Source organism: Sorex fumeus, unplaced genomic scaffold (assembly GCF_029834395.1).
Source record: "Sorex fumeus unplaced genomic scaffold, SorFum_2.1 ptg000125l, whole genome shotgun sequence".
Taxonomy (NCBI): Eukaryota; Metazoa; Chordata; class Mammalia; order Eulipotyphla; family Soricidae; genus Sorex; species Sorex fumeus.
Window position 1 is genome coordinate 5,137,583 of NW_026606182.1, and position 18,673 is coordinate 5,156,255.

At 56.5% G+C, this 18,673-nt stretch overlaps 1 protein-coding gene across 1 annotated transcript in view; it reads left to right on the forward strand.

Annotated features, from left to right (window-relative positions):
* MEI1 (meiotic double-stranded break formation protein 1) overlaps window positions 1-18,428 on the forward strand; it is a 55,127-nt gene extending 36,699 nt beyond the window's left edge. Inside the window, 16 exon segments of the mRNA XM_056137477.1 lie at window positions 2,401-2,548; window positions 3,368-3,643; window positions 6,572-6,737; window positions 7,796-7,900; window positions 9,093-9,203; window positions 9,506-9,666; window positions 11,866-11,947; window positions 12,038-12,213; window positions 15,747-15,759; window positions 15,762-15,827; window positions 16,275-16,381; window positions 17,306-17,338; window positions 17,340-17,390; window positions 17,392-17,439; window positions 17,548-17,660; window positions 18,383-18,428. Coding sequence (XP_055993452.1) covers window positions 2,401-2,548; window positions 3,368-3,643; window positions 6,572-6,737; window positions 7,796-7,900; window positions 9,093-9,203; window positions 9,506-9,666; window positions 11,866-11,947; window positions 12,038-12,213; window positions 15,747-15,759; window positions 15,762-15,827; window positions 16,275-16,381; window positions 17,306-17,338; window positions 17,340-17,390; window positions 17,392-17,439; window positions 17,548-17,660; window positions 18,383-18,428 — 1,702 coding nt within the window.
* The last annotated feature ends 245 nt before the right edge of the window (window positions 18,429-18,673 follow it).

An 18,673-nucleotide genomic window follows, 5' to 3' on the forward strand; every position in this document is an offset into this window, starting at 1 on the left:
GTGTGAGGAACGCCAAGAGAGAGATAACCACAAAAAAACTCCTGTCTTCGAACACTTTTGAGCTTATTTGCCAATGTGGCTTGGCGCATGCCTCAGGCAACCGCAAGCGAACGTCCGAGCTCACAAAACAGTGCAGAGAAGTGATCAAGGAAGACCTCAAAGACAGAAGAGCAGCAGTGCTGGTAGATGCGGCAAAAGCCAGGAAAAGCATTTGTAACGCCCGCCTGTCCTTCACCAACTGCAAGACCGAGATGACTGCCCTCCGACGTCTTGATGGATCTATCACATCTTCCAGAAGGGCAATGGAGAAGATTATTCATGACTTCTACTCAGATCTCTTTAATAGCCAGTTCCCCACATACCAAATTCCGCAGGATGGATTATTTTGTTCCCAACGTTCTCCCTTCTGAAATCCGACACGCCATCTCGTAGGTAAAGAAACAAAGAGCACCTGGCCCAGACAAGGTCAGACCTGAACACCTGAAGAACCTACCGTCAGTACTCATCAATACACTGGCTCGGCTCTTCACACTCTACCTGTCTGAATGCAAGGTTCCATCCCAGTAGAAAACCAGCAGGACTGTACTACTATACAAGAAAGGAGACATCCATGACATTGGCAACTATTGCCCAATCTGCCTATTGTCTGTCATCTACAAGCTGTTCACTCGAGTCATCCTGAATAGGACTGGCAGAACACTAGATGAAGGACAACCATGCGAGCAAGCCGAGTTCCGCAAAGGATTCAGCACCATCGACCGTATCCACACGATAACCAAGCTCATTGAGGTTTCTCGGGAGTTCAAGATGCCGCTCTGTCTAACGTTCATTGATTTAAAGAAGGTCTTTGATTCTGTTGAGACAGAAGCAGTCATCGAAGCCCTAGCCAATCAGGGCATTCAAACTCAATACATCAGGATCCTCCATGAGCTGTATTATGGATTCACTACCAGGATCTCACCATTCTACAAAGAAGTGATCATCCATGTCAAGAGAGGGGTTTGGCAGGGTGATACTATTTCACCGAAACACTGCAGTGCCACCTTCGAGAACGTCATGCGACGACTGGAATGGGAAGGAATGGGAGTGAAGGTAGATGGTCGGCAACTTCACCACCTCCGCTTTGCTGATGACATCGTTCTAATAACACCAAACATCAGCCAAGCGGCACAAATGCTGGCCGACTTCGACTGTGAGTGTGGAAAGGTCGGATTACAGTTGAATCTCACAAAGACAATGTTCATGAGAAACAGTCTTGTTCCTGACATTCCATTTACTCTCAACAGAACAGCCATCTCCGAATGCAACAGCTACGTATATCTAGGTCGAGAAGTCAACATGACAAATGACCTGGCACCCGAGCTGCGCAGGAGGAAGAGAGCGGCTTGGAACGCCTTCAAGAGCATCAAAGAAATAACTAAGAGGATGAAGAACCTCTAGCTCCAAGCACATCTCTTCGATTCCACTGTTCTTCCTGCATTAAAATACGCCTCAGAGACCTGGGCCTATGAAAACAGGATGAGAATGCTATTCGGGTTTCTCAAAGAGGCATCGAAAGAGCTATGCTTGGAGTATCACGCTTCACTCAAATGAGAAAAAGAATCTGGAGTTCCGATCTCCGTCAACGGTCAAGAATCAGGGACGCTGTCTTGTTTGCCAAGGCATCGAAAATCAGATGGGCTGGACACGTAATGAGATTTAGAGACGACCGCTGGACTAGAGCCATTACCGACTGGATTCCACGGGACGTCAAAAGATCGCGTGGACGCCCACCTACGAGATGATCAGACTTCTTCGTCAAGACCCTGAATGATTGGTTTGAGGCTCTTCATGTTCCTATAATGAGCAGATGCCATTGGGCTACGCTAGCACGCAACAGGGATGAACGGAGACGTTACTGGCGCTCGCCTGAGCAAATCAATGAGTAACGGAATATCAAGTGATCAACACCTATGTCTAATTTTTCTTAGGTACTCCATGTGATATATATTCATGGTAGAAAATTCAAAGGGTCTAAAGAGGTGTTACAGTGAAAAGTCAGTCTCCTTGCTGCCATTCTTCCTTGCATAGGCCTCTCCCTTAGAAAGTAGCCCCTTGGATACACTTTCATGATAGCAGGAGATGCGGCCTCCTGAGCCCCAGAAGCAGCATCCTTCTCACTCACAGTGCTGGTTCACTCCGAGGGGTGAGTCAGGAGTCCCTGGTTCATAATGGCCGTGCACCAGGCATAGGACTATCTTCTGTGCACATGTGACGGTCCTGAGAAGAAACAGCATGTATTTTGTGCAAAGTGTTGTCACACCATGGAAATGCTGGGACAGAAAAGCGGTGGCTGAGGGTGGATGTAGGAAGGCAAGCGGTTATCTCTGCCCTTTTTCCTCAGACTCTCCCGTTCAACAGGTTTGTTTCGGAAGCAGAGCTGTTTGTGGCCGTGCAAAGCTTCCTCCTGTCTCTGCAGGACCAGGGTGAGCACCCTCCGCCCATGGTCTTAAGGGCCTCCATCTATCTGCTTGCAGTCTGCCAGGACAAAGATGATTCTCTGGATGAGGTATGGGTCTCCATGATGGGCTCTTCCTTTCCTCCTGCAGTTCCAGGTGTGGTCTCCATGCCGGGCTCTCCCCTTCTTCTTGCGGTTCCAGGTGTGGGTCTCCCTCCGGGTTCTTCCCTTCCTTCATGGCGTTCCAGGTGTGGGTCTTGGCATCTGGGGCCCTCCTTTTCCTCCTACGTGCATTTTGAGGTTCCCTGAGAGACCTGATGATATGTATCGAGTCTAGGGAGGTGCTGGAAAAGTGGGATGGGCCGGGACACATACATGTATTATTTCCAACCTATTGACCCCTCTGTGCCAGGCCATCTGCACTGATCTGTTCACTTTAGCTGTCCTCCGGCAGCTCAAGGCCAGAGAGATGGACCTGTGAACTGACCATCACAGCCCACTGTGGTCAGTATCGTGTACACTGGGCTTCTCCTCGGCACTGTGGACATTTTGCACATTGTAAATTGTGTCTCTGGGCGTGCGTGCGTGCGTGCGTGTGGGGGGTGGGGGGGAGAGCGCGCCCTGTGCATTGTTCTCTCCCACTGGATGCCAATAGCACATCTCCCCCTCCCCTCCCCCAGTCAGGACAATCAAAAATATCTCTAGGCATTTCCAAATGTGCTTCAGGGAACATTTCCCTGGGGAGCAGAATCACCCCGATTGGGAATCCTATAACAAAGTAAGCATAGTGGGGTTTTCTTCTTGCGAGAGGACCCTGTGACGCAGCAGTGAAGTTGTCAGTATACTGCCCCACGCATGCCCTGGCAGTTTGTTGGGGTCCCTCGGCTCCTCTCTGGGATGTAGTTCGAGCCTTCCTTTTTTTGCTTCCAGGCCGTGGTCAGTGCCATCAGAAAATTCCTAGAGGCCATCCCAGACCTGCACCTGGTCTATACGCATGACCCATTCGTACTCAGGTTCTTTCTGCTGTACCCACCGCTGATGAGTAGGTTCGGACACCGTATCCTGGAACTGTGGTTCTCCTGGGAAAAGTATGACTCTGAGGAACCGGATGAGACCGTGTCTCCTGGGAAGCCCGCCCTTCCTGGCAGCCTCAGCACCCTCTTCTGCCTGCTCAGGAGCAGCCCCAGCGTCCTGCTCATTTTGATAGTAGGTGCCAGTCGCTTGTTTCTGCATTCGGATACAGCCGGGCCCTCTGTGAGAGCTGGTCACTAAGGGCAGGGCCACGTGGACCTGGACTCAGCTGTTTGCTGTCTGTGGGAGCTCTCCGGCGGCCAGGCGCCTGATGGCAGAGCTGGGTCCCTGCCTCCCTGCAGCTGAAATGCCCTGTGAGCCACCGTCCCCTCTCACCTGGCCGCCTCGCAGCAGAGTCCACTGAAAAGAATTTAATGTCCAAGAAAGTTTAATGTCCCTTGTGGGACCAGAGAGATGATAGTTGAGGTCTGTGGCTTACCTGTTTGATCCCCAGCACCTCATGGTCCCCTAAACATCACTGGGTAGAGCCATGGAGGCCCATGAGCACTGCCTGGTGTGAGCCCAGCGGCCGCCAAACACCCCAGGGCCTGAGCAGCTCTTCATCTTCGAGCCCTTGCAGTGAACTATCCATCTGCTTGGCTGAGAAGTGAAGGGAGGGGCCCCTGGGAATTTGAGTACTCCTCCCCGGAATACATATACTCAGACAAGACAGCTGGAAGAAGGCCTGTGCGTGAGGGTGGAGATGTCTGGTTACACCGGGATTCGAGGCCGCCTTCCTGCCGTGACTCGCAGGCTAGCACTACGTGTACAACTCACACCCTCAGAGACACTGGGGATTGTCTGGAGACCTGGGCTCTGATTGGGAAGTCAGACACTCCTTCAGGTAACTCCTCACGCACACTGGTTAGGTCAGTAAGCTGCCTGTTGCGTGCAGCTGATAAAACACTGCCTGAAACTCAGTTTTTCTTCCACTCAAGAAACTGTATTAGAAAACAAATCTATTGGAGTGAGATGATTCCAGAAGCAGCTGCTGTAATTTGTACATATATATGGGTCATATTCTTATACACAAGCGTCACACCTGCTGGTGCTTGGGACCCCAGAGCTGCATTAGTTCTCAGGGGTTTCTCGGGCCACGCAAGGTGGAGCTCGGGGCCATGCGGAATTGGGCCTCGTGACCCCACCGGAGCTCGTTGTTGTCTCCCAGTCCGCCCCGACATCTCTGGGCAGCGCATGTGGGAGAGGCCGCAGGGGGCCTTGTTCGCTGACTGGGTGGTGGGGTGGCACAGAGATGCCCACACGCCCTTGCGCTCAGCGGGGCCTCCAAAGCCTGAGGAGGCTTCGTCCACTTGCACTCCAGATTTTCTGAGCTCCAGTTTCTTTTTTTTTTTTTTCTTTTTTCTTTCTTTTGCTTTTTGGGTCATACCCGGTGATGCACAGGGGTTAACTCCTGGCTCTGCACTCAGGAATTACTCCTGGAGGTGCTCAGGGGACTATATGAAATGCTGAGAATCAAACCCGGGTCGACCGCGTGCAAGGCAAACACCCTACCCGCTGTGCTATCACTCCAGCCCCCAAGCTCCAGTTTCTGAGGGGCCAGCTCTGGCTGCCAGGCAGCCGTGTGCCAGTAACGGAGCAGGACAGGGGACTGCTTTGGTCTTAGGCCTCGTGACATTGGACGTGGCATGTCCCCTCCCAGGTTCAGCCTTCCACTCTAGACAGGAAGAGAATTAAGGGAAATTTCTGTCATCCCCTCAGCCCTTCAGTTCTGTGTTCTGTGGTCCTCCTCTCCCAGGGAGATTTACTTGGAGTCCCTTCAAGGTGACAGTGATGATTCTGACATCAGCCCACCCTTCATTCACTCGGGATGCACTCGGGTCCCCCAGCTTCACCTGAGGCAGGTTACTTAATCTGCCCCATTTGCTCCCTTAGAAAAGCATGTGACGCCAGAGGGGAGTTTTCTTTTCTTTTTGGGTCACACCCGGCGATGCACAGGGGTTCCTCCTGGCTCTGCACTCAAGAATTACTCCTGGCGGTGCTCAGGGGACCATATGGGATGCTGGGAATCGAACCCGGGTTGGCGGCGTGCAAGGCAAACCTGCTGTGCTCTTGCTCCAGCCCCTGGAGGGGAGATTCTTGATGAAGATGCAGAGTGTAAACAAATGCAGCTTCTCCGACCCAGCCCCTGACATCATCAGGCCCTAAGTGCATGGTTGCTCTTGATATTGTAGCTGCGGACGTCTGTGAAAAGCCCAGCCCGAGTGTGACTCTGGATTATTTTTGCCAGGTCCCCTTTGGCCACCCTCCCTCTTGTGTCAGGAATCGTCTTTGCTGGAGAGGGATTCTGTTCGTGATGGTCGCTTCATGGCCCCCAGGCCTCACTGTGCAGAGGAACTGGCCTGTTGGAACTGGTCGGTGCCAGCAGCCTCATCGGTCCAGCTTCGGACTGACTTTGCTTTTGGCGTGTTCTTGTTAAGTTAGCTGAAAACAAGGGGCGATGCCTTTTCCACCTTCTGAACCTAAGGCCTTTATGGCTTGAGGCAGAAGTAGCCAGGCTTTGTGGCAGGGCCATAGCAGAGGGCCTTCCTGCGTCCTGAATCTGTCTTAACCCATCCTCTCCCTGTCCTGTGACATCACTGTCCTCTGCTGCTTTCCCGTAAGGCAGCTCAGGTGCCTGTCCAGAAATAACTCTCGCTCCTCTCTGCCTCCCCCTCCTCTCCCCATCCACGCTGCCCTCTCATTTCTGCCTCTGTCTCTCTCACTTGCTGCTGGCTCTCACCTCTCATCTCTCTCTCCAGGACGGAAGCCCAGCGTGCTTGAGTCTCAGAGCCTAGCACACACGGCTGCGCACTCAGCCCTTTGAGTCTCCCCGAAAGAGCCTTTCTTTCGTCCCGAGTCTTCCCTTTGCGTCCTCGAAAGCAGGAAACCTGCATTCAGATCTCTGCCCTGACTGTACCCCGGGCATGTCCCGCACTCGCTGCGCCTCCCTTTCCTCCTGTTTAGGCTGGGCCTGAGAGGTTCTGGGGAGTGCTTCTGCCCCCGGCACTCCCCTGGCACCTGCCCAGGTCCCCCTGAGCTCTGGCATCCTTCTCGCCCACGCAGGACCTCATCTATGCCAGCCCTGTGGAAACAGCCCGCACAGTGCTCATCGCCCTGAGGAGCTTTCTGCGGAGGAATGAGGATATCCAAGTGGGGGGACTCATCCGAGGCCACTTCCTGCTGATCCTGCAGCGGATGCTGGTGGAGCACGGGGTCTCCCCCGCCGGAGGTCAGTCTGTCTCTGCGGGATGTTTGCCCTCAGGTCAGGAGTGGGCCCATGCGACCAGTCTGTTCAGGAAGGACAAGCAGAATATTCTCTGCAAAAGGAAAGGGGGCTGGAGCGATAGCCGAGCGGGGAGGGCGTTTGCCTTGCACGCAGCCAACCCGGGTTTGATCCCCAGCATCCCATGTGGTACCCTGAGCCCCTCCAGGAGTAATTCCTGAGTGCTTGAACCAGGAGACCCTTTTGCAATGCCGGGTGTGACCCAAAAAGCAAAAAAAAAAGAAAAAAAAAAGAAAACTCCCGCCAGTCTGACTTCAAGTTAAAGTGTACCTCCTTCCTGTCCCTGGAGAGAGAGAGAGAGAGAGAGAGAGAGAGAGAGAGAGAGAGAGAGAGAGAGAGTGTGTGCGTGCGCGCGCACATTTAATGATGTCTTTGTCTAGCAGGGGTGAGTGTATCTAATGTACACTAGCGTGTCCCACTCTGCATGGCAGGCATGTTATCATAGTTTTCAAATCTAGAGTGGAACCCCTCAGTCTGGGAAGCTGAGCTCTCAACATGCTGGGAAGGTCTGGACTGATTTGTCTTTTCCTACTTCCTCATCAAGAAAGTTTAAGTGAGATGCCCACGCAGTTGGGAAGGGGAGCGTGGGGCCCACTGGTCAGCGGCAGGGGTGTTCCGGGCTGTGGGAGGAGCCGGGCCACTTCTGGGGGACAGGCGGACGGAGTGGCCATTCGCTGCAGGGTTCGGCTCCGGCGCTGAATGCGCTTCCCTGTGTGGGGGCACGGAGCAGGTCTGCAGCCCTGAGGCTTCTGTTTTCTTTTCTTCTTTCACTCCGCAGAGGAAGAACAACCCCTGCTTCGCACAAGTTTTAAGGGGTTTAAGTGAGATGGTGATTTTCTGGTGCCCACCACGGAGTTGGCACAGGGGTTCCGCTACCCTTTCCCTCCCGGCAGCCGCTGGCGGGGGCCGTGTGACTGACCGTGGGCTGGTGAGAGTGAGCGTGGGGCTGTGCCTCGGCCCGGCCTCGGCCTCGGGACCGCTGACGGGCCCCCTGTTCCGTGCAGGCCCCGGGAACCTGCCGCTGCTGCTGAAGCTCCTCTCCCTGGTGCAGCTACGGAACGAGCCGGGGCAGGACTTGGACAGCTTGGCCATGAAACTCCTCCACCAAGGTGCCGGCGGGCTGGCAGCGCGTAGTGGGGCAGCCTGTCTGTGCCGCTGGGCTCCTTGCGAAGGGACGTTCTGGATCTTTCTCTGCTTGTTCTCTGGGAGTGTTTGGGAGAGGGGAAAGTATGTAACAAGCCTAAGATCTAGAGCCAAAGCCTGGGTTGTCTCACCCGCCCGCTCACCCACTCACTGACCTTGGGCTCTGGAGCTAGGACCCTGGGCTGACCCGCCCACTCATTCGTTGTGCGGCCTTGGACGGTAACTTGCCTCTGCGAGCCTTGGATTCCTCAGGGAAGTTTCACTGTTGGACCTGATTTAAGGGTGTTTGGTATGTTAGGCTCCTTCCCTCCTTCCCTCCCTCCCTCCCTCCCTCCCTCTTTCTCTCCCAGACCTTATCAGGACAGTTGACCGTTATGTGCGTAGTTTCCACTTCAGAGGAGCGTTTGGAGGGAGAGCTATGTGGGACAGGAGCACCCTCAGAGGTGCCTCTGACAGGGAGAGTAATGGCCTGAAATAGCAGTGTCCTCCCGTTGTTCATTGATTTGCTCGAGTGTGCGCCAGTAATGTCTTCATTGTGAGACTTGTTGTTAACTATCTTTGGCATATCAAATACACCACAGGAGCTTGCCAGGCTCTGCCATGCGGGCGGGATACTCTCGGTAGCTTGCCCGGCTCTCCGAGAGGGGTAGAGGAATAGAACCCGGGTCAGCCACGTGCAAGGCAAATGCCCTGCCCGCTGTGCTATCGCTGCAGCCCAATGGCCTGAACAGTGGCCTGAAATGAAAGAGGTGGAGGGAGAGAATTAGTCCAGGGGTCCAGGGGACACCTCTCTGTCTGGTTTGCCACAGGCCAAGTGTCCTGTGACACCAAAGATTCCTGTGGGGCTGGGGCGGGTGCCAGGGTGCCCGTGCCCTGAGAGGGGTGTGCTCTGCGGGACCGGGAGGGGAGATCGAATCTCACCCTGAGAAGTTCCAGGGTTCAGGAGGTGAACTTGGAGCTGAATCTTGGCCTAGGAGTCGGGGTTCGGTGCTGGTTGGAAGGAGGCTGAGTGAAAGGAAAACGGCCGGTCCAGGGAACTGCATCGAAAGCGCCAGAGCTCTGCTGGCACGTGGTGCAGGGGAAGGGGGAAGCGGCAGAGACGGGCAGGGCACTCAGGGAGGGCCTCGGGTCGCAGCGTCCGGGCACGGTTCTCTGCAGTGAGCACGCTGTGTGGGCGGTGCAGCCCCTCCGATGCGGACGTCCTGCAGCCCTCCTTCAACTTCCTGTACTGCAGCCTCCAGCACACCACGCCGGGCAGCCAGCGGAGAGGTGCGGGCCCCGGCCACTGGGAAGCAGAGACTGGGCGGGGTCTGCACCCTTGACTCTCATCTCAGAAGGAGAAACGGGGGCCCCGGGGAGAGCGCAAAGGGTCCTTGTGCACATGGGAGACCCGGCTTTGATCCCTGGTGTTTAGGTCCAACGGGAACAAGAGATCAGCACGGGGCGGGGCCATCAAAGATGCCCTGGTTCCCCGGCGCCTGGGGCTTGGAAACCTTTGTCTGCTCCCCATATGTGAGTGCTCCCTGGGCTCCTCTGTGACTCACACGAGCCCTGCCCTGCGTCCTCCCTAGCTGCTGCAGTGCTCCTGAGCAGCTCAGCCCTGCTGGCGCTCCTGGAGAGGATCCTGGCCCTCACGGGGGCGGCCACCAGCCCGGCCCACTCAGCGCTACTCTGCTCCGCCTGGTTGCTCACCGCCTCCTGCTCTGCACAGCAGCACCGCGCCAGCCTGCCGGTGAGTGACCAGCCGGGGGACATGCAGACAAAGGGACACAGCTCCCAGCCCTGGGGCTTCTCGGGACAGAGATCACCCGAGAGTTTGCCTTGGTGAGATGGTTTCCTGGCCTACCAGATGGTGGGGAGCCAGGGGGTTGTTGCAGTGGGATTACGCTTGTTGGTTTACCTTTAGAGAGCTGGTATTGGCGTCCCTTTGTGTGTCTGTGTGTGTTGGGAGGTGGGGGGGCACTGGCAGGATATGGTCCCGAGGCCAGGGAGCCCTTCCCAGCCCTTCCCAGGACACAGTGCTGCTGAGGGCCTGCAGTGCTGGGGACACCAGCCCTGTGTGTTCTGGGGGACTGAACCTGGCCTGACCAACCGTAAGGCAGACGTCTTAACCCCCGCGCTCTCCCTCGGACTCCCCTGCCCTTGGTACAATTTTTGATGGTGCTCAAGCATTAACCCAGCTTTGGTGCTTGTCATGCCTGGCAGTGCTTGTGGGACCAGGTGGTGTCGGGAACAGAACCCAGGGCCTTGTGTGCAAGGCAAGTGCCCCACCACTGAGCCAGACCGCGCCCTGGCGTTCTCGAGCAAATCCTTGAAAGATAAGATGTACCAGGCAAAGGCCGGGGGAAGGCGCGTGTGGAGGACAGCCTGGGCAAGGGCTCGGAGCTGGGCACTCCTCAGGCATGGAGCAGCAAGGGAGGGGACGGCTGTCGGGGCGGAAGCCAGCCCGTGACCTAGAAGTGCCGGGCGGCAGTGTAAGTTGTCGTGGGGAGGCTGGAGACGTGCTGCGGGGGAGCCGGGGGCAGTGGGTTCTGCCCCGCGCTCCCTGTCATCACGGCCCGGCCAAGCAGCTCAGAGCATGCCTCACACTCGGCTCTCCCCTGAGACGAGCCCTCTGTGGGCCAGCCCTCAGCCTGCTCGGTCTCCTCACTAGATCAGCGCCCACCCCGTGTCCATCTCGTGCGGGTGCACGCCGCCTGTGTCGGCTTAAGGTCTGGCAGCTGCGGGAGGCCTGTATGGTCGCAGGTGCGCGGGCGGCTTGGTGGGGTAGACGGAGGGACCCCCAGCTGCCCTGGCCTCCCCTCTGCGCCATCCCTCAGCTCCCTCCTAGCCTCTGTGCTCGAGGGCCCCGAGACTGCCTTCTGGCCCCACCGCTCCATCCCTGCAGCCCCTGCCTGTGGGCAGGCCCCTGTCCGCTCCGGCCTTCCTGGCCCCTCTGCAGCCTCGCAGTCTGCCATTCCACCCTCTCTCCTGTCTCGGACCCCGGCCTCTGACTTGCTCTGCTTTGAGTCAGCTAGACTGCTTTATTTTACATCTCCTTTCCTTCTTGCGTGTATTTTCGGTTGGTTGGATTTTATTTGGGGAGGAGGGGGTTCAGAATCGGCGGTGCTCGGGGGTTTCTCCTAGCACATTGCTCAGGGCTAGCTGCCAGTGGTGCTCCGTGCCGGGAGACCAAACCAGGGTCTCCGGCACGCGGAGCACGTGCGCTGCGCCCTTGAGCTGTCTCCCCAGCCCAGGTGGTTGATTTACAATGCTTATCTTGAAACTCGGACTTAAAGAAAAATTGAGCGTCTAGCTAAGCTTCCTTCCAAATAATGCCCCCCCCCACTTTTTCTCTGTTCACCTCTTGCATTGACATGGCACCTCCAGCTTTTGTTCCTGCTGGTCCTTCTACCTGGAACCTGACCGTTCTGCCAGTGACAGGTGGCAGTGAGGACACGCTCTGGGCTCCTCTGTAGTAGCTCTAAGCCCAGTCTTCTGCCAGGGCGCCTCTGGTGCTCCGGCAGCAAGGGTGCTGGGACTCTCAGCTGCTCTGGGAGGAGCGGGAGCCCAAGGCCCCAGGCCCACTCCCTCGACAGAACCCAGAGGCAGGCTGAGAGAAGGGCAGGTCAGCAGATGGTCGTGGCCACACAGCCGGCATGTGGCTGGGCCCAGGTTTGGATTCTGGCACCTACCTTGGGCTGGTCGCTGAGCTGAGGCACGGATTGGAGCATAGGCAAAACCACAGGAGGCTTCCTGGTGGAGGAGGCCCATGAGAAAGGGGAGATTTGAGTCCCCAGGTCCAAGCTTGATTTCCTGCCTTATGTTTCTAAACTGAGGGGTGGTGAGTCTCGGTGGTGTCCTCTGTCCAGGCAGTGATGGGGAGTGTGGGTGGGTGGGGGCAGGTTGTTGTTTCCTGAGTGGGGGCACCCGCCCTTGCCCCTCGTGTCAGGTTCACCGGAACGTGTCCGTGGAACTCGCCCACGTATTGAAGGCCCTCAGCTTGCCCAAGAAGCAGCCGGCTTTGCTCTCAGGTACGGGCCTGGCCCCCGCCCTCCAGCCCCGAGGTAGGACACTCCCCGGCCAGCCGCCTCCCACCCTGACGGCGCCCACTCTGCTTCCAGCCGCCATCCTGTGCTTCCTGCGCACGGCTCTCCGCCAGAGCTTCTCCTCGGGCCTGGTGCTGCTGCTGCCCTTGGGGGTCCAGCCTCCGCCGGCCCCCGAGGACGCTGTCCTCGCTCCCCTGGGGACATCGCAAGTGCTCACCCTGGTCATCGGACTGCAGAACCTCCTGGTGCAGGTAAGACCCCCGCTGAGTCCCCACGCTGCGGCCCTGCTGCTCCGGGGCTCAAGGTGAATGTTGGTGCCCCGGGTCAGCTGAGACTTGGTCACAGCCGGGTCCCTAAGGAGGCCTCTGCGTCTCTCCCCCAGAGCGTGGTGGGGTGACAGTAGCAGCTCCTGGCCTGTGTCCCTGCAGCAGGCCAGCTTTCTCCTTCTCTTTCGGGCGCGAGAGACGGTAGCACAGGGCCTCAGGTGCTTCCCTTGCACGTGGCAGACCATGGTTCAGTCCCCGCCGTCATACATGTCTCCCGAGCCCCACCACGAGCCACCCCTGGACCTGGAGCCAGGAGTAAGCCCTGAGAGCCACCGAGTGAACCAAAAAACCAAAAAGCGTTTCTCTTTCCCAGAAGTGCCTAGAGTTAAGTATGCTTAGCTGGACTTGGGAGTAATGCCGGACACTGTGACGGGACAACACCCACAGACTTGGGGCCAGCGCCGCAGACCATGTCCCCCTCTGGGAATCGATGGACTTCTTCCCCCGAGTCATAAAGAGCAAACGGACCTCCACCCAGGGAAGCTGCGTCCTTCCCTGGGGCAGGGCATTTGCTCAGCCACTGTCCACACGCAGTCACTTGGCAGGACCAGGCTCTGCCGGGGGACGATCACAGTTGTCCTGTCCCGTCATCCATCCAGCAGTTCACATCGTCTTCCTCCACAAAGCTGCTCGACTTCTTTCATGTAAAAGCTTCTGCTTGGGGAGGCCCGCTGAGCCTTTCCAGAGAAGAGGACTTTTGACCTTGGACTTGAAGAGGTCCAGGCAGAGGGCGAGGGGAGGACAGCAGGAGCAGGAGCAGGGCGGGGAGCACGCGGGCAGGGAGGAGGTGAGGTTGACAGAGAGGCGGGCTGGACAGGCAGGGCCTCCTGTGCCCGGTGAAGGGTGTCAGGGAGCCGGGGGTGTGGGAGTCGCGGAGGTGTGGGAGCCGTGAGGTGTGGGAATGCTTCTGGGGCTCTGGAAGGTCAGAGAGTGCCAGGCAGGAAGCGGGTAGGAAGAGAAGGCTGGAGCAGGGCCTGGTTGAGCAAGATGGTTGCAGTGACCCAAGGCAGTGGCAGGGAGACCATTTCCCAACCCCTGAGCCGTCCTTCCGCAGTGCAGGCAGCCAACCCCATGCTTCCTGGAGAGGCCGAGCAGTTGGACCCTCACGCTTAGCAGCTGGGAATGTGCAGTGGGGCTGCTCGAAAGAGTTCTCCTAGGTACAGACCTAAGAAAATGGAGAGCAGGGGAGTGGTTGACCACGTGAGAACTTGTATGTAGTATCTGGGATGTGGCGCAAACCGTAGAGCCTGTGGGAGGTTCTGGGTTCAATCCTCAGTACCACACAGTACCCCCACTTAGTACCCACTGAGTGTGGCCCTGGTGACTCCCAGCTCTGCTGTGACTGGCCCCACAATAGTAACAGCAAAACGAATAAAATCTAAAAAGAAGTGTTAAAAAACAAACTCACTTACAAATGTCATAGCACCTTTTTCTAAGAAACCCAGAAGTGCAAAATCCCAATGTCTGTCCACTGATGGTGAATGGAAAAAACTCTCTATACATATAACATGCCACTGAACACTGTGTGACCAGAAGATGAATAAAGGACTGATCCATTGCAACATGAATGAACCTTGACAGTATTAAACTAAGTGAAAAAGAACCAGATGCAAAAGGCCAAATATTATTTCATTTTAATAAACTATCCAATATAAGCAATTCCATAGAGACAGTAAATTAGTGGTTTCCTAGGGCTTTTGTTTGTTTTTTGCAACACCCAGTGGTACTCAGGGCTTACTCCTGAGTAAGGAGTACTCAGGGATCACACAGGGGGATGGAGGGATCATCTGGGGTGCTGGCAATCAAACGTGGCCATGTGCAAGACAAGCACCCTTCCCACTATACTAGCTCTCCAGCCCCCTCACGACTGTTTTGGTGGGGGGCAATAGAATGAGAAGCTTCTGCATTTGATAAATAAAGGGATTCTTCTAGGGTAATAAATGTTCTGGAATTATATAGCTGTTCAACTCCGAGTATTCTAAACCAATGAATGACACCATCTAAAGGATGAATTTCATTGTTTCTGATTGTATCTCAATAAATCTCTGTCTTAGAGACTTAGCCGTGGGAGATGTCATCCCACATGGCCACTCTGTCCTCCGGCCAGCGGTGTATGTCAAGTCCTCACATTTTCATCCACAAGTGCTCTTTTCTGCCACCAGTAGAAAAAAAAATAGCTTCAAAAGAACTGGTGTTGGGCTAGAGAGATAGTACAGTGAGTTCAGGGCACTTGGTTTGCATGTGGCCAATCCAGGTTAGATCCCCAGCACCCCCATAAGGTCCCCTTAGCCCTGCCAGGAGTGCTCCTGAGCACAGAGCCAGGAGGAATTCCTGAGCATGGCCAGGTGTGGGTCCCCCAAAACTAAAAATCTGGTGTGATTAGATCAAGACCCAATCAAACAATCTCCCTTGTGCCATATCACAATGATAGGAGTCAGGTATAGGGCAGATCACAAAAGCCACCTCATTGTGTGGACTCCATGGGGCAGGGAGTGTGGCCTGGGACGTCTCCTCTCTTCCACAGTGGAGCAGGAAAGTTTCCTTTGCTCCGCGTCCTCCACGGTTTGTAGTGTCTGTCTTCCAGTTCGGGGTATGGAGTGGCAGCTCTTGGTAGTAAGGGTCTGCATTTCCCCGAAGATGTGGTTATTGGGACAGGCAGCTTTGACGAAAGCTCTGCTGCTGTGACCCGTTGGGAGGCTCCCTTCCTGGGGGAGAGCCCCAGGGCAGAGCACATGCCTAGCCCCTGCATGGGGCCCAGGGCCTGACCTTGGCCCCACAGGGCCCCCGTAGTGCCCCAGGCTCTAGTCCAGCTGGGCTGAGCACCGCTGGGCAAAGCTGTACCAGGGACAAAGCCGGTTCAAAGGGAAACCAACCAGACCGTAGCAACAACGAGCCAGTTGGGAAGCTGCCACAGGGCCGGCGATCCGAGACTCTGCGGGGCCCCGGCTCACCTGCTCTGAAGCCAACATCGGCAGAGCCTCAGTCATGCTCTCTACTTGGGTGCAAAGTGAAGCTCTTAAAATATTTCTTGATTAATCAGAGATTTGGGTTTTTTTCTTTATTGATTCATCTTTGTTTGGGGACCATACTTGGCTCTGAGCTCAGGGATCACCTCTGGCAGTGCTTAGGGGCACCATATGTGATGCCAGGGATCGAATCCAGGTCAGCCATGTGCAAGGCAAGTACTGAGTATCTCTTGACCTATCATTCAGAAAACAAACTTTACATTTTTTTCAATGGCACCAAAATTCACTGGTCACAAGCTATGACATGAACTTCTTTGTGGGGTTATGTTCGTTTGATTTGGAGGTGGTGTGGCTTGGGCCAAACCTGGCATTGCTCATTTACTTCTGCCTAAGTGCTCAGGGATCACTCCTGGCAGGACTCGAGCCATATGGGGTGCCAAGGCAAGGTGGGGTATGCTGTCCCATCTCTCCGGCTGTCTTTGTTTCCTGCAGAAGGACCCTCTGTTGTCCAGGCCTGTGTCAGCTGCCTGGAGGCCTTGCTTGACTATCTGCATGCCAGGAACCCAGAGCTGGGTAAGAGCCCCTCTCCCAATTCTGATGTTCCCATGGGGGAAACTGGGGGTGGGGCCAGCTCCTGCCACCCCCACCCCCCTGTGAAAGACTTGTTTCACTTCATTCTTTAAACAACACTTGCAAGGGTACACTCAGGTCCATTATACAGACGAGAACTCTGAGGTTCAGAGAGTTCAAGTGATACTGAGCCCAGCCAGAGGTCTCAGAACTCTCATGTGGCAGGGCTGGCCAGTTGCTGCCTCCCCAGTATGGCAATCATGGTCTTTCTGGGCCAGGCCACAGAGGTGGATAGCCACTCCTGGGGGCCAGAAACCCCCTGGGCTCGGCTTGGCCAGGGCCTGGGCCTCTAGGCGCGCAGACCTTTTTGCACCAACAGGAGGAGCAGGTCCACCTTAGCAGGGCTCAAAGGTGGCACTGGCGCCCCAGGGTGACGGCTGTTTCCCACAGCACTCCACGTGGCCTCCCAGCCCTGGAATCGATTTCTGCTGTTCACCCTCCTGGATGCCGGAGAGAATTCCTTCCTCAGACCTGAGATCTTGAGGCTCATGACTCTGGTAAGTGCAGAAGACATGGTCGTGTGGTTTGAAGACTTCCCTATAGGCTGACCCGGGGGCCTTCCCCTTCGTGCGGCCTGCCCAGACCATCCCTCTCAGTGCCCAACATCTCCTTACTCGCTCCCCACCCTCATCCCCGCCACGTGCCAGGACCCTGGCCAGGTGAGCACAGAGCACTGCCTGGAAGGGCTGCTCAGTCTTGAGAAAAAGGCAGACACAGAAACTGGTGCTTATGATGAGACGCCAGCCGGAGGGCAATAAGCCAGGGCCTGGCCCATCGTAAATTCCTGCTGGTAAAACCACAAGCGTGTGAGGACAGAGAAGCGGAGCCCGAGCGAACGGGCTGGGAGCGGGCACGTAAGAAAGAGGATTGGCTCTGCGAGACCGGGGGTGGGGAGAGGCCTCAGCCGATCCCCGCCGATGCCTGTGTTTTCTTCACCAAAGGGAACATGAGGCTGAAGGATTGGTAGGGTGGAGGGGGCAGAGAGGAGTCTGGGGCAGAAGCACCTGCCTGACACGTGGCTGACCCCCGGGGGGCTCCCCAAGCATTGCTGGGTACAGGGTGGCCCTGGGTGATGCCTGGCACCGCAGGGCCCACTCAGCACTGCACCCTCAGGCCCTCAGTGGAACCTCTCAGCCCTGAGCCCCTCTTGCCCCACCACAGAAAACATTATTTTTGACAAAGAGGAAAGTCTCCAAGGTGGGGAAGTGAGAGCTGCAGGTTTAACGGCACAGGGCGGTGCCTGGTGACACTTTAGGCAAGGAGTCCCTCCCATCAGCTTCATCACTGTGCGTTTGTGACACAACTCCATTCCTGCCCTCTAATCCCGAGCCCCAGAGGCAGGCCCGGGTCCCCAGGTAGGTGCCCCTGAGACATCCCTGAAAGAAATACCGACTGCCTGCTCGCCGGGCTTCCTCCCCCAGTTTGTGCGATTCCGAAGCAGCAGCGTCCTCTCCGCCAGAGGAAGTGGGGCACGTCCTGCACGGAGCAGCCACAGCGGGGCCCTCCCGCCCTCTCGGACACCGCAGTCCGAGCTCTGCGTGACTTCATCCTGCAGGTGGGTGCGCCGGGCCTCCCTGCCCTGTAGAGGCAGGCGGCGGCAGGCAGGCAGGAGAGCTGGAGACAGGAGCACTGAGGAGGCCCCTGATCTTCGTCCTCCCTGCAGGTCCAGAGCCGCGGCCTCCTGACTGACCCGAGCCCGGTGCAGGACTTGCAGGCTTCCTTGGAGGGCCTCTCCCCCGGAGCCGCCTCTGCCCAGCCACCCCTGCAGGACATGCTGTATCCTTCCGTGCATCTGGGAGACGGGGCCAGGGCCAGGTCCCTAAGCAGTGCTTCCTCCCCGCAGTGTGCCGTGCCTGTGCACAGAAATTTGCTGTTCTGTGAAAGTTCTCACCACTTACATATAGCACATCAATGGCACATCAGAGATTGATGTTCAGGCATTCTTGTTATAAATAAGGGCTTTATTTCAGCCAGGAGCAGGAACGGCGGCGCAGGCCAGCGACCCTGCCTGTTCCTTCCTCCCAGTGTGCTGTGCGCTGCGTATGGCCACAACTTAAATGGGCAGGTGGAAGGCGTGACTAGACCACAGGAGAGCCCCAGAGAAGCTCCCTCACTGCTCCCGAAAGAGCGCGGCCTCCCGGGGCTTTGGAGAAGGCGGCCACGCTCAGCCTGAGCCGAGTGGTTGGCCGGCAGGCCCCTGAGGAAGTGGGGCTGGGGCAGTTGCCTGAGATCTTATTTGGGGCTATGATGGTCAGACGTGTGTGTGTGTGTGTGTGTGTGTGTGTGTGTGTGTGTGTGTGTGTGTGTTCCCCCGCCCATGGAACAATTCCCTGCTATGATGCAGCTCCTGGCCCAGCTGTTCAGGCCCCAATTTTAGAGCGGGCCCCAGTATTCTGAGGACCCTCTGCTCCTGTCACGTCCAACCTCTCAGGCAGCTGGAAGCATGTCTCTGAGACAGGTCCCATTCTCTACTGTTCTCCACTCATGTGTGCTGCCAGCTGCCTGGGAGGGGTGGCTGTGTCGCTGTCCCACATCAGAGACTGACCCTCAGGACTTGCACGCCCAGGAACGGAAGAGAAAGGAGGCCCGGGGAAGACAGATCAGGGCACAGATGTCGCAGGAATGGGTGGTGATGCTGCATCCTCTATTGTTGGAATGGAATCAGGAAATAAAGTGAGCCTTGCATCACCATGGCGCTCTAGAGTCATTTCTCTCCACTAAAGGCTCAATCAGCTGGTTCCTGGGGGCGGGAGGAGCAGGCTTTGTTCTGGCAACACCTAAGGAGCACC